At 45.3% G+C, this 14,956-nt stretch overlaps 1 protein-coding gene across 1 annotated transcript in view; it reads right to left on the bottom strand.

The window, feature by feature from the left end:
- Positions 1–14,956, bottom strand: part of MEI1 (meiotic double-stranded break formation protein 1) — an 888,987-nt gene that overhangs the window by 399,871 nt on the left and 474,160 nt on the right. The window contains exon 14 of the mRNA XM_029587121.1: positions 10,316–10,460. Within this exon, the coding sequence (XP_029442981.1) occupies positions 10,316–10,460 (145 nt within the window). The remainder of the gene's footprint in view (positions 1–10,315; positions 10,461–14,956) is intronic.

Genomic DNA, 14,956 nt, shown 5'->3' with positions numbered 1-14,956 from the left:
TGAACTACAAATGTGCAATTTTGCTTCTTATTTTATTAAAACTTATTTGACAAGCTTTTGACCATTCTTCTTTTGGTTATCTTTTATTGCATGTATCTCTCCCAACTTCTTTACACTTTTGCAATTTTCATATCCTGATCAAACAAGAATAATTTCCCTTGTAGCCCTTCCACAATGCCACTTGCAAAGATGTTAAAGAAGACTGGATCACAATACTGATATCTGCAACACTCTCTTCCTTCACCAGTGTGGACACCATTGACCACCACTCTTTGTACCACTGCTCAACCAACTTCTCACCCACTTTAAAATTTTGTTTTCAATTCTCAAATTAGCTAACTTGCTTACCAGTCCTCTAATATAGGAATAGAAAAATATTTAGATAACTTGGGCATCAATCAATAATTTTTAAGAACCAAGGAAGTTTTTATCCTTTACCTTTTTTTGTTTGTTTTACCTTTGTGTTCTTTTTTGTCTGTTTTTTGGTTTTCAAATTTTTTGTAATTATTTTAAGCTTTTTGTTTGGTCAAAATTTGGGAGGTAGGTGCTTATTTTGCATTTTTTCCTGCTTTTGATTCTTTACTCTCCCATTCCTCTGGCTTCTTTTTCTTCATCCCTCCAGATGTTCTTTTCCTTTCCCCTCTATTCAGCCTCTCTCACCCTCTCTCCAGTAGTTTTCCCTCCTTCAACTTCCTTCACCTTCTTCCTCTAACCATCCTTTTCCCTCCATTTTGACCTCTTCCCCCAGCTTCTTCCCTTCCTCCAGTTGCTCTCCCCTATTCCACTCCCCAGCCTCTTTTCTCCCTTCAGTTGCTTCCCCCAAATGTTTTCCCTCCAACCACTCTCTACTTGATTCTTTGTCTCTCATTGGACCCAGGTTTGGCCACTGCAACAAAGTTAGCTCTCCTCAGTCCAGGCCCAGGCCTGGTTGCAGAATTGCCTCTTATGGTCCCATGTAACCTCACTTTCAATGGGCTCCTCAATTAGTTGCTTGAGCAGGGCTGGCTCTAGGATAACTGGTGCACTATGTAAAAACAAACTGCTGCTGCCTCCTCACCCCCCCCCCACCCCCCATCCCCCAGATAAAACTACAAGTAAAAGTATTTATTTATTTATTTGTAAAATGTGATCAAGATAAACATCTCAAATTGAAAATTAAATAGGGTGAAATAAATAATGAAAACCCATGGGCCAGTTTTGTTATTGAGAGGTCAGGTGGGGGAGGCAGCAGGATACCAACAAGTTACAGCAATGCAAATATCAGGATGATCCGAATTGGCAATCTTCAATGCACCTCGTGCCTTTGCTCCCTTTCCCAGGATAACTGCTTCTTTGGAAGAGAGGAGCATGCAGCATGAGGCTGCAGGGACAGGCCTTTCTTCCACAGGGCCCTTACCCCTTACTTGATAAGCTGCTGATTGCAGCCTAATGATGAGGTCATAGCCAAAGCATCATTATGAGAGAGAACAGAAAAGGCATTTGTTGGAGAGGGGCCACCATCACATCCCACTGGTACCGTGGGTCTGTAGTACCCCCTTGTTCATGGTGCCCTATGTGATCACATGGGTTGAACACCCCAAAACCAGCTTTGAGCGTGAGAAATATCTCTTGCAAGGACTGTAGTATCCCCTAATTTCTAGTTGATCGTACAATTGGCCTTGTGTTCTGAAATCTATATTTGGTAGATTTAAGTCCCCCATTAATAATACCTCTCCTTTGCATACTACCCTTTGGATGGCTTCTACCTTGTCCATATCTACCTCTTCTTCTTGTAATAGCAGCTTATAGATTAAATACAGATATCAACACCTTAGCTTTCTTCAAGGTAACCCACAACAACTTAGCCATTCCTTGTTCACTTTGTATCACAATAGCTTTTTATCTATCCTGTCCTTTATGAAAAAAGTGATTCCCAGTATGGTCATCTAGTATTATCTGGTAACCATAACTTGATATTCTTCAATGAACTGTCAGCAGTTCCAGCCAATATGGATAGCAGAGTTGCTTACCTGTAACAGGTGTTCTCCCAGGACAGCAGGATGTTAGTCCTCACATATGGGTGACATCATCAGATGGAGCCCTGTCACAGAACACTTTTGTCAAAGTTTCTAGAACTTTGACTGGCACACTGAGCATGCCCAACATGCCACTAACCCTGTAGCCACCAGGGGTCCCCCTTCAGTCTCGTTTGTAGCAAAAGTACGAGTGAAAAATAAAATAATAAAACATAAGCGAACCCAACTCCACAGGGTGGTGGGCGGGTTTCGTGAGGACTAACATCCTGCTGTCCTGGGAGAACACCTGTTACAGGTAAGCAACTCTGCTTTCTCCCAGGACAAGCAGGATGGTAGTTCTCACATATGGATGAATAGCAAGCTACAGACTGAGTCATACGTATGAGGCCAAGCAGCACACCACAAATGCAACAGGCACATCAACTGGGGTGCTGTTGGCAAGGATGAGGCAGCCTGAAATTCACAGCGGGTCAAGGTAGGACGAGTTGGGTTCTTACACTGGGAACAAATTCTTTAGGACAGACTGGCCAAAGACGGAATCCTGTTGTCCAGTCTTGTCCAGGCAGTAGTGAGCTGCAAAGCTGTGGGGAGAGCTCCATGTCACAGCCCTGCAGATGTCAGCAATTGGTACTGAATGGTAGTGTGCTTCTGAGGTTGCCATTGCTCTGACTGAGTGTGCCTTCACTCGTCCCTGTAATGGAAGACCTGCTTGCTGGTAGCAGAATGCAATGCAGTCTGCTAACCAGTTTGACAGCGTTTGCTTGCCCACCGCATTCCCAAGTTTGTTTTTATCAAAAGATACAAATAGTTGGGTGGACTTCCTGTGGGCTGTAGTGTGGTCTAAGTAAAAGCAAGAGCATGCTTACAGTCCAAGATGTGCTGAGCTCGGTCACCCGGGTGAGCGTGAGACCTTGGAAAGAAAGTGGGCAAGACTATGGACTGATTTAAATGGAAATCAGTTACCACCTTAGTAAGGAATTTAGGGTGAGTGTGAAGAACCACTCGGTCATGGAGGAACCTTGTGTAGGGTGAGTAGGTCACAAGGGCCTGTAACTCACTTACCCTGCAAGCAGACGTGATGGCTACTAGGAAAAGTACTTTCCATGTAAGGTATCTGAGTTTGCAGGAGTGCAAGGGCTCAAAAGGAGTGCGCATGAGCCGTGCAAGGACAACATTGAGATCCCAAGCCACGACCGGTGGCCGTTGAGGAGGCTTAAGCTGTAATAAGCCTCTCATGAAGTGACTCATCAGGGCTTGAGCCGATATCGGGACATTCTCTATTCCCTGATGGTAAGCAGAAAAGGCACTAAGGTGCACTCGGATAGATGATGTCTGGAGACCAGATTCTGAGAGGTGCCAGAGATAATCTAACAGACTCGATGTGGGGCAAGAAAAGGGATCCAAGCTCTTCTGTGTGCACCACAAGGTAAATCTCTTCCATTTAGAGCGGTAGGATTTCCGCGTGGAAGGCTTCTGTGAAGCTACTAGGAGTTGAGAAACATCACTTGAAAGGTTGAGTGGTTGTAGTATCAACCTTTCAACATCCAGGCCGTCAGAGACAGGGCCTGGAGGTTCGGGTGGCTTAACTTGCCGTGATTCTGTGTTATGAGGTTGGGCGATGTGCCCAGGCGAATGGGGTCCTGGACAGAAAGGTCGAGAAGTATGGGAAACCAAATTTGGCGCGGCCAATACGGGGCTATGAGAATCATTAAGTCCAGTCCTCTTGTAGCTTCAGGAGAGTCTTGCTTATTAGCAGAATCAGAGGATATGCATAAAGCAGGCCTTTGTTCCAGGGGTGGGCAAAGGCATCCATGGCTGGTGTTTGCTGGTCCCTGTGCAGAGAGCAGAAGCTTTCCACTTTGTGGTTCTGATTGGACGCAAAGAGGTCGATGTTCGGCTGACCCCACTGGTGGAAGAATCTGCTCGCAACTGAGGGATCCAGAGACCATTAGTGGGGCTGGAAACATTGGCTGAGGCAGTCCGCCTGTGCATTCTGTGTGCCCGCTAGATAAGTGGCTCGCAGAAGTATGGAATGCGATAGGGCCCAGGCCCATATCTGCACCGCCTCCTGGCAGAGCAGATAAGAGCCCATGCCCCCGTGTTTGTTCAGGTACCACATTGCAACTTGGTTGTCTGTTTCAATCAGGACAACTTTGTTGGAGAGGCAGTCCTAGAATGCATAAAGGGCATACCGCGTCGCCCGAAGCTCCAGAAAGTTGATTTGATGGGTCGCTTCGGCTGTTGTCCAAGTCCCTTGAGGTTGAAGGCCTTGGACATGGGCTCCCCAACCTAGGTTGGAGGTGTCCGTAGTTAAAGTCACCTGAGGAGCCGGTTGCTGGAAAGGAAGACCCACTTGTAAGTTGGCTTTGTGTGTCTACCAGGCAAGGGACAGATGAAGCTGGCTGGTTATGTGTACCAGGGATGACAGCGGTTGAATAGCCTGTCACCACTGGGATTTTAGAGTCCATTGGGTCACTCTCATGGCAAGGCGTGCCATAGGGGTGACATGGATTGTTGATACCATATGGCCGAGCAACCTGAGTAGCTGGCCAGCTGAGGCTCTTTTCTGACAGCGGATAAAGCTGGCAAGGTTGGACAGCGTAATTGCATGGTCGTTGCGTAAGAATGCTCTGGACAGTGTCGTGTCTAGGTCTGCTCCTGTAAGGGAGAGAAGATGAGACTGTGTCAACTGGGATTTGGAGTAATTGATTAGAAATCCCAATGAGTTTAGAAGCCTTATGGTGAGACTGAGAGAGTCAAGGGCTCTTTGTTTTGACTGGCTTTTTATGAGCCAGTCGTCTAGGTATGGAAAAATGTATATGCCCCTGCTGTGTAACTGCGCAGCCACGACTTCCAGGCACTTCGTAAAGACTCGAGGTGCCAAGGCTAGGCCGAATAGTAGTGCCTTGTATTGATAGTGACTGTGACCCACCACGAATCGCAGATATTTGCGATGAGGAGGGAAGATTGCGATATGGGCATATGTGTCTTGAAGGTCCAGAGAGCAGAGTTGAAGTAGAGGAAGCATGGTGTCCAGGGATACTATTCTGAACTGTTCCTTGCGAAGAAGTGTATTCAAGGCACAGAGATGCAGAATAGGCCGGAGGCCGCCGGTCTTTTTTGGAATTAGGAAATATCTGGACTAGAACCCCTTTCCTTGCTGATTCAGTGGAACCGGTTCCACGGCTCTGACCGACAGAAGGGTTGAGAGCTCTGACTCGAGTTTTCCTGTGTGGTCATCCCAGCTCCAGGATGGATTGCGTGGGAGGTCTGGGGGTATTTTTGAAAAATTTAGATGGTAACCGTGGGCTACAATGGACAATACCCACTGGTCCGTGGTGATTGGATGCCAGTTTGTTGCAAAGTGGCAAAAGCGACCCCCTGCCCCCCCCCCCCCCCCACTGGAATATGGCTGCTGCTCTCTGAAAAAGAGTCAACATCCAGCCGCAGGGCCAGCTTGTGGAGCTGGCTGTGGTCTAGATGTTCTCGCTTGGCGCACATGTCCCCTCTGAGGTGCCCGAGCCGGTCGTGCACGGGATGTAGGAGGGTAATATCTGCATGGCCTGTAGAATTGTTTCTTGGGTTCCCTACTTGTGACCCTGCGGGTTACTGAGGGAACATCTGGGAACACAGTTGACAACTGGTGCAGGGTCTCATGATGGTCCTTTAATTAATTTATTTATTTATTTATTTGGCATTTTTATATACCGATATTCATGTAACAAGTTACAAATCACCTCGGTTTACATTCAAACAATAATTTTGCACAAGGCTGCATTACTTTGAACAGGGAGAACAAAACTTGGAACCAATAACTAGGGAAAAACATTTAGATAACTTGGTTGGAGTATTACATTTGATGAAAAGTTAATGGTATGTCAGACCTAGGAGCGGCTTGCTAGTGAGTTGGTTCAACTAACAACGCTGCCTGAATATGAACCTGAATGGTCATCTGAATTGGGCCACTGCGTCCTGGATTTTATCCCCGAACAGGTTATCTCCAGTACAGGGTAGTAGGGATGTGAATCGTGTCCTCGATCGTCTTAACGATCGATTTCGGCTGGGAGGGGGAGGGAATCGTATTGTTGCCGTTTGGGGGGGGTAAAATATCGTGAAAAATCGTTAAAAATCGTTAAAAATCGAAAAATATCGAAAAATCGAAAAACCGGCACATTAAAACCCCCTAAAACCCACCCCTGACCCTTTAAATTAAATCCCCCACCAAATAACTTAAATAACCTGCGGGTCCAGCAGCGGTCCGGAACGGCAGCGGTCCGGAACGGGCTCCTGCTCTGAATCTTGTCGTCTTCAGCCGGCGCCATTTTCCAAAATGGCGCCGAAAATGGCGGCGGCCATAGACGAAAAGATTGGACGGCAGGAGGTCCTTCCGGACCCCCGCTGGACTTTTGGCAAGTCTCGTGGGGGTCAGGAGGCCCCCCACAAGCTGGCCAAAAGTTCCTGGAGGTCCAGCGGGGGTCAGGGAGCGATTTCCCGCCGCGAATCGTTTTCGTACGGAAAATGGCGCCGGCAGGAGATCGACTGCAGGAGGTCGTTCAGCGAGGCGCCGGAACCCTCGCTGAACGACCTCCTGCAGTCGATCTCCTGCCGGCGCCATTTTCCGTACGAAAACGATTCGCGGCGGGAAATCGCTCCCTGACCCCCGCTGGACCTCCAGGAACTTTTGGCCAGCTTGTGGGGGGCCTCCTGACCCCCACGAGACTTGCCAAAAGTCCAGCGGGGGTCCGGAAGGACCTCCTGCCGTCCAATCTTTTTCGTCTATGGCCGCCGCCATTTTCGGCGCCATTTTGGAAAATGGCGCCGGCTGAAGACGACAAGATTCAGAGCAGGAGCCCGTTCCGGACCGCTGCCGTTCCGGACCGCCGCTGGACCCGCAGGTTATTTAAGTTATTTGGGGGGGGGTTCGGGAGGGTGGGGGATTTAATTTAAAGGGTCGGGGGTGGGTTTTAGGGGGTTTTAGTGTGCCGGCTCACGATTCTAACGATTTATAACGATAAATCGTTAGAATCTGTATTGTATTGTGTTCCATAACGGTTTAAGACGATATTAAAATTATCGGACGATAATTTTAATCGTCCTAAAACGATTCACATCCCTACAGGGTAGATCTGCCAGTTTGTCCTGCACGTCTGGGTGTAGATCTGAGGCCTTAAAGCAGGCCCAGCATCTAGCACTTATGCCTGCTGCTGAGACTCTGGATGCTGTTTCAAAAGAATCATAGGCAGCTCTGACTTCATGTTTGCCTGCTTCCATTCCTTTTTGTAGGATGGAGGACAAAGTCTCCTGTTGTTGTTGAGGCAACGACTCCGCAATTTCCTGGACTAGTTTCCAGAGATTCCTGGTACATTGGGTCATGTATAAATGATATGCTGCAATTCACGATATCAACATAGACCCTTGGAAAACTGTTCATCCCAATGCATCCAATGCCTTCTGTTCCTTTCCAGGAGGAGCAGAGGAATGTGGATGCGATCATTTAGCCTTTGTCTGAGCTGATTCCACAACTACAGAGTGGTGAGGCAGCTGACGTTTTTGAAAACCTGGGGCTTGTTGTACCAGGTAGGTAGCATTTGTCTTTCTATTGACTGGAGGTACCGTACCTGGATGTTCCCACAGGCGGTGCATGAGGTCTAAAAGAACTTGCCATTATTTCTTTTGGAGCATCTACGAATTGTAAGACCTCCAACATCTTATGTCGAGCATCTTCCTTCGCAACCAGTGAAAATGATATAGTCTCAGACATCTCTTTGACAAAACTGGCAAAGGAGAAGTCTTCTGGATGAGATCTTCGCCTTTCTTCCAGTGGTGAAGGCTCTGAGAGCAAGTCCTCGGAAGTTCGTGAAGAATCATCTGAGGATGCATCATCCCATGGATTATAGGGACTAGGGATGTGCAGACCAAACGTTTAAGTTCATAAGTCCATAAGTCGAAAGGGGGGGTCATTTGCGGTCAATATGGACATATGGAGAATTCCATAAGTTGAGTCTATGTCCATATGTGCAAATAAAAATTTAAACCCCTCACCCGCCTTAATCCCCCCCCCCAAAAGACTTACCAAAACTCCCTGGTGGTCCAGCGGGGTCAGGGCGCCATTTCTGAACTCCTTTGCAAGGAGCACGTGAGGTCGGCGTCACGTCGGAGTGACGCGGCGTCACGTGATTCCCCTCGGGTCCGCTCCCGGACCCTCGTTGGGCCCAAAAGGCACTTTTGGCCAGCTTGGGGGGGTCAGGAGGCCCCCCCAAGCTGGCCAAAAGTGCCGTTTGGGTCCAACGAGGGGTCCGGGAGCAGAACCGCGATGGACCACGTGACGTCGGCGTCACGTCGGAGTGACGCCGACGTCACGTGATTCCCCACGCGTCCGCTCCTGGACCCTCACGGAACTTTTGGCCAGCTTGGGGAGTTTTGGTAAGTCTTGGGGGGGGGATTAAGGAGGGTGAGGGGTTTAAATTTTTATTTAGATCAACAATCGCGATTTCCAACGTATTCAACATAACTATGTTGAATAAGTTGGAAATCCGATCGTTTACGCCTCATCACTTTTTTAAGTTAAAAAAAAAAAAAAGTTGCGTTTTCCATTTCAGTTCAAAACGAATGCACACCCCTAATAGGGACTTTCCCCTTCTCCTGGTGGATCTCCTAAAGGAGGAAGTATACCAAAGCCGAGAAGGCGGGAAGGCATCGATGGAATCGGTGCTGGCCTCGAGGGCACCGGGGCAGATGAGGTGTGCTTGGGTACCGGTAGCCCCGATGGCCCTGGCATGGGCTCCGGCATCGACGGTTCCCGTGGAGGGAAGTGGCCAGGAATCGATCCTTCCTCCTCCGAGCAACCCGGTACTGAAACTGGGACCTGCGGAGGCCTTGATGGATGACTCGATGCCAGTGTGTCTGATGGCAGAGGAGTCGATAAGGCACCAATGAGAGTATTGAGGCGCTCAAGGAGCAGTGCAAACATTGAGGGAGCCAGTTCAGGGGCCGGTATGGGGGCCGGCACCGATTGGAAGCCTCTTAAGGCTTTCAGCACTGCCTCTTGGACCATGCGGTCCAATTCCTCCCAGGAAGCCTGCATGGGTGGCACGGCAATTGGGGTAGGAGGCAGGCTAGGTATCACCAGAGCTTCCACGGAGGTCCGTGGAGGCTCAGTGTCCGGCACCAGTATCGGTGGGGAACACCTAGGGGTCCCGGGTCCAGAGGAGGATGGGGGCTCCTCTCCCCAGGAACTCTTCGCAGGCGGCTCGATGGAAGTCGATGCTGCTGTGGTATCAGTGCCGGCACCATTCGGGGATGCCCATCGGTGCCGGTGTCAATGTTTCCCTCGGTGCTCGGTCCGGTCTGCCCCGGCAGCGAGGACGATAATGCCGATGTCCTTGATGGAGTCGGTGAAGGACGGTCACCCTGACCATGATGCTCCTTGCGAATCATCTCCAAGGTCGATGGACCCCCCACGGTCAGTGGCACTTGAACTGGCATCGATGGAGCAGTGCGTTTTGAAAGAAATAACTGCTCCATTTTGTCTAGGTGAGCGCGATGGCCTTTGGAGGTCATTTGTGGGCAACTAGGGCATCGAAGAACTTCGTGCATGGGGCCTATGCACAAAACCCAGACTTCATGCAGGTCGTTATGGTCATGGTACTCAGATACTCGGGGCATTTTCTAAACCCGGTCGCCATGACAAAAATTTGGCGGGTGCACAGTCGGTGACCGTAGGGCGCCGAAACGGTAAGCTGCTGGGAACCGACCGCAAGTACCGGAAAAAGCACTTACCGAGCGTCGAAGGGAACGGACCGCGATGGGGGACCCCAGCGAGGGATTTTTAAGAAGATAAACTTCAAATAGTTCCGTTAGGAAAGTTGTGAAAAATTTCTCACAGAGCTCCTAAACCGTGAGGCAATTGCTGCGCGGAAAAAAAGAGACTGAAGGGGGACCCTGGCTACAGGGTTAGTGGCATGCTGGGCATGCTCAGTGTGCCAGTCAAAGTTCTAGAAACTTTGACAAAAGTGTTCCGTGACAGGGCTCCATCTGATGATGTCACCCATATGTGACATTCTCACTCAAATGATTACTACCACCTAACAACAGACCCAACACTATATGGAAAGCAAGACATAGCCTAATAAGAATAACAGTAGAAACAGGTCAAGATGTATTAGAAAAGAATAAGAAAACACAGATCAAACTCACATCGCAAGAATGCATAGAGTTAGGCTGATAACTGCGCTTCAGAAAAATAGAGAGCTTTCACATCCCCCTGTAACTAAGTAACTGGGTATTGAGAAGGTCCTTACCATCACAATCGGAATGCACAGGTCATCACAAATTTTCAACAAGAACTCAGAAAATGTCTCCAGGGTATTATTCATGTTCTGAGAGCCTGGAGCAGTGAATGCATTTTCTTGAGCAGATGGGTCACTCTGACATTCCACTGCTAACCTTTAATGAAAAAAAGATAAACTACAATTATCATACTGCTTTCTTCCCTGTAAAACACAGTTAATTTATTGTATTTATTATTGTATTACATGATAATTATTTATTGCATTTCTAATGTGCTGAGTGTAATTTAGTCTGTGTTACCACATCCAGTGGGATAACCTTTACAACAATCAAAATCAGCAAACTCACATAATCATTTTTGGAACCTGAACATTAGGTCCCTTATGGCAACCCTAATAGAGAATGCCCAGAGCACTGCTTCACAGTCATAGCTAAAGAATTCAGATATTGCAACACTGACATTGCAATTGCTGACCTGAGCAAGATTTTGCAAGTGGGAAGAAGGCAGCTCAAGAAACAAGAAAACAGTTACACTATCTTCCAGAAGTGTAAACAGAAAGAACAATGCCAGTTTCATGGGGTTGTTTTGGACATTAAGAACAAACTCAGGCTGGCTCAGTGACTCAGGTGGCAAGTGCTGTGCACAGCCATACAGAAGGGTCATGATTCCATCCCCAAGTGGGATCTTCTGCTCCTTGGGTTGGCGGGGATGCTGTGGAGGAAGCATAGCTCCCAGTGTGGGGAGAGTTATGGTCATTAATTAAGGGTTCCACCACAACGAGTGTAGAAACATGTCACATAGTCCAATTTTTTAAATTCCAAATAATCTTTTTATTTTTACATGACTGGCAACTCCACTGTTATCATAAAAATCCTTCAAAGGGTCCCCCGACACGGACCCGTGTTTCGCCGAGGCTGCGTCGGGAGGGACAGGCAGTATTTTAAAGAAATCTAAAAACAAAGCATACAGACGGACTATGTTAAAGAGGGCTACAATACCGACACCCTTGTAATTTAAATTTACAGAAAAAGCTTTTTACATACCCAAGTCGATTCATTAACATTTTTCAGGGAGCGCTTATATCAGTTCTATGAGAGGGTTTTAACAATCACAAAAAAGGCGCCAAAAATGACGGACCAAACAGCATGCGGGAGAACAGCCAATCAGAATCCAGACAGTGTCAAACTAATCAAAATCAAGTAAAATGAACCCATTCTAGTTCTTTATTGAGTCCGTGCGGTGTAACAGTGTGAAGTGTATAAATCCACTTCTGCTCTCTGCGAGTCAAATATTCTGAAATATTGCCTCCACGATTTGAACAAATAGGGATTTCTAACACAAAAAAGTATAAATCAGCAATAGTATGTGAAAAATGGACCCAATGGTCCACCATCGGTGCATTTTCACATAACAGATTTAAATGAGATTTATATTCAATGATCCTCGTTTTTATCTTCCTTATGGTCTTCCCTACATATAGCTTCTGACACGGGCAGCGAATTATGTAAATAACACCTGCTGAATTACAATCAGAGGAATCCCTTAGTATATATTTTTTTCTGGTACCTGGGCGTTTCAACTACCATTTTTAGGAAGGAAACAGACCATAATACTCTGCTCAGTTTTGATAGCTGTCACTCTAGAGCCCTTAAGACTAATATCCCCACTGACCAATTTCTGCGGTTATGATGGCTCTGTTCTTCAAAGCCAGAATTTATGTCTAAAGCTAAGGAGAAGGTATCCGAGTTTAAGGAAAGGGGGTACCCTTCTAAAGTGATTAAGCAGGCTTATAAATGTGCTTTATTTGTGAATAGGGATTATCTTTTCTTGCCTAAAATTCAGCAGCCAGATATTACAACGAATTGTATATTACCATTTTCTCCTTTACGTTTTTCTATAACCCGCATTATATGGAAGCATTGGCAGTCGTTGCTGCTTCAGGATATGTTTCAAGACCCTTTACGTTTTACATACCGGAGAGGCATGAATCTGCAAGATATGCTGACACAGTCCGACTTGTATACGAAACGGTCATCTGTTCATGATATAAATATACACAAACCCTGTGGACAGTGTTCTGTATGTCCACATACAAGTACTGTATCGTCCTTTGAACACCCAGGTACCAGAAAAAAATATATACTAAGGGATCCCTTTGATTGTAATTCAGCAGGTGTTATTTACATAATTCGTTGCCCGTGTCAGAAGCTATATGTAGGGAAGACCATAAGGAAGATAAAAACAAGGATCATTGAAAATAAATCTCATTTAAATCTGTTACGTGAAAATGCACCGATGGTGGATCATTGGGTCCGTTTTTCACATACTATTGCTGATTTATACTTTTTTGTGTTAGAAATCCCTATTTGTTCAAATCGTGGAGGCAATTTTTCAGAATTTTTGACTTGCAGAGAGCAGAAGTGGATTTATACACTTAACACTGTTACACCGCACAGACTCAATAAAGAACTAGAATGGGTTAATTTTACTTGATTTTGATTGGTTTGACACTGTCTGGATTCTGATTGGCTGTTCTCCTGCGTGCTGATTGGTCCGTCATTTTTGGTGCCTTTTTTGTGATTGTTAAAACCCTCTCGTAGAACTGATATAAGCGCTCCCTGAAAAATGTTTATGAATCGACTTGGGTATGTAAAAAGCTTTTTCTGTAAATTTAAATTACAAGGGTGTTGGTATTGTAGCCCTCTCTAACATAGTCCGCCTGACGTCTATATGCTTTGTTTTTAGATTTCTTTAAAATACTGCCAGTCCCTCCCGACGCAGCCTCGGTGAAACACGGGTCCGTGTCAGGGGACCCTTTGAAGGATTTTTATGATAGCAGTGGGGTTGCCAGTCATGTAAAAATAAAAAGATTATTTGGAATTTAAAAAATTGGACTATGTGACATGTTTCTGCACTCGTTGTGGTGGAACTGTTATTATTGAATACAGTCTTTGCTCTGTTTGGTTTTTGGAATTGCCATTAATTAAGGGTGCAATTAGGGGTGCTAACTGGCTCCACATTTTCAGGACAGGTTGCTCCAGTCCTGGTTTAACTCCCCTGCTTGCAAGTACTTATAGTCTTGCTTTTCTTAGGGAAAACAGAATAAGTCCCAGCATGGAAAGGGGTAAAACCAGGACTGAATCAACCTGTCCTGAAAATCTAGAGTCAATTGGCAACCCTAGGTACAATCTGCAAAAGAATAATGAGAAATAAATATACTATTAATGGACCATCATACTAAGTACACGATCTTCATTGCTTTTTATATAATCGTTGGTCCCAAAACAAGTCCCTTATTTTTAAAAAATTTTAGGTTATTTTGATACAAATAAAATAAAATTAAATATCAACCAACTTATCTTTTTGTGATTGTTTATTCAAATGATCCCAAGCAGTCTCAACATATGCCGTGTTTGAAATATTTATTTCTGCATCAGGGGCGTTATATGCACATTGTTAGTGGCGGGGTTCCAAAATGTCCACTTCCTTCAGTTAAGGGAGACACTGTAACCAGATTCATGACCCATAATTGCAGGGTTCCAGAAGATATCCTGGTGAATGGCCCCCAGTGCAGAATTGTCATTGCAATAACCAGAGTAGGTATGTTAGTGATGGGAAGGGGGATATAAAATGGGGGAGGGGAATCCCCCAAAAAGTTGTGAATTAAAGCTCATGGAACAAAATCCCAGCCTTGATTCCAATTGAAAGGAAATGTCCAGGTCAAAAACAAAGAATTCATACCAAGTCAACAAGTTCCCAATCAGAGTCAACAAGCACTTTATGAATATCTCAGACTGGCCAGAAGCCACTATGTCAATGTCATCAATGCATATATCCCAACTCTCGACACCAACAAAAAAATGAAAAAGGAATTCTATGCCAACTTGGACCGAGTCCTTTCTAGTATTCCATGAAGAGACAAATGCATTCTAAACAATTTCAACATCAGAAATAGAAGGAATTTGAACCTCTGGAATGGAACTATTGGTTAAGGAAAGAGTCAGAATGATCAACTTCACTAGCATTCTCCTCTTGACCAAATATGTGAAACATAGTCTCTTTAGACCATGCTCCATCAGAAAAACAAGCATATGACTTCATGGCAACATCCACAATCTAAAATTTAATAATAAATTGTGCAAATACTTTATTCACCATTCTATTTTATTCACCAACATATAACCAATAACATCCTTAAAACCACACAGCCACACTCACATTCATTCTATTAAAAACTCAACAACCTACTGACACATAAAAATGTATACAATGTTTCAAATTTGTGCAAATAAGCATTAAAAAACAGATTATTATTGATGTAATAGAAAACTTTTCTTCATATAGTTTCCAAACTTATGACGAAGTACAGTACTCCATATACTTCATGAATTTCAATCTTCTAAACGTTCTTCAATATTACATAATCTGAAAGATTATTCGCTGTATATTTCCTTGTTCAGATGAACAAGGAAATATACAGCGAATAATCTTTCAGATGAACAAGGAAATATACATATTTATTTATTTCCTTGTTCAGATGAACAAGGAAATAAATAAATATGATGAACAAGGAAATAAATATGATGAACAAGGAAATAAATAGATTATTCGCTGTATATTTCCTTGTTCATCTGAACAAGTAAATATAGGA

This window comes from Rhinatrema bivittatum, chromosome 2 (assembly GCF_901001135.1).
Source record: "Rhinatrema bivittatum chromosome 2, aRhiBiv1.1, whole genome shotgun sequence".
Classification (NCBI taxonomy): domain Eukaryota; kingdom Metazoa; phylum Chordata; class Amphibia; order Gymnophiona; family Rhinatrematidae; genus Rhinatrema; species Rhinatrema bivittatum.
The sequence above is the reverse complement of the archived record's forward strand: the minus strand, read 5'-3'. Positions and strand labels throughout refer to the sequence as shown.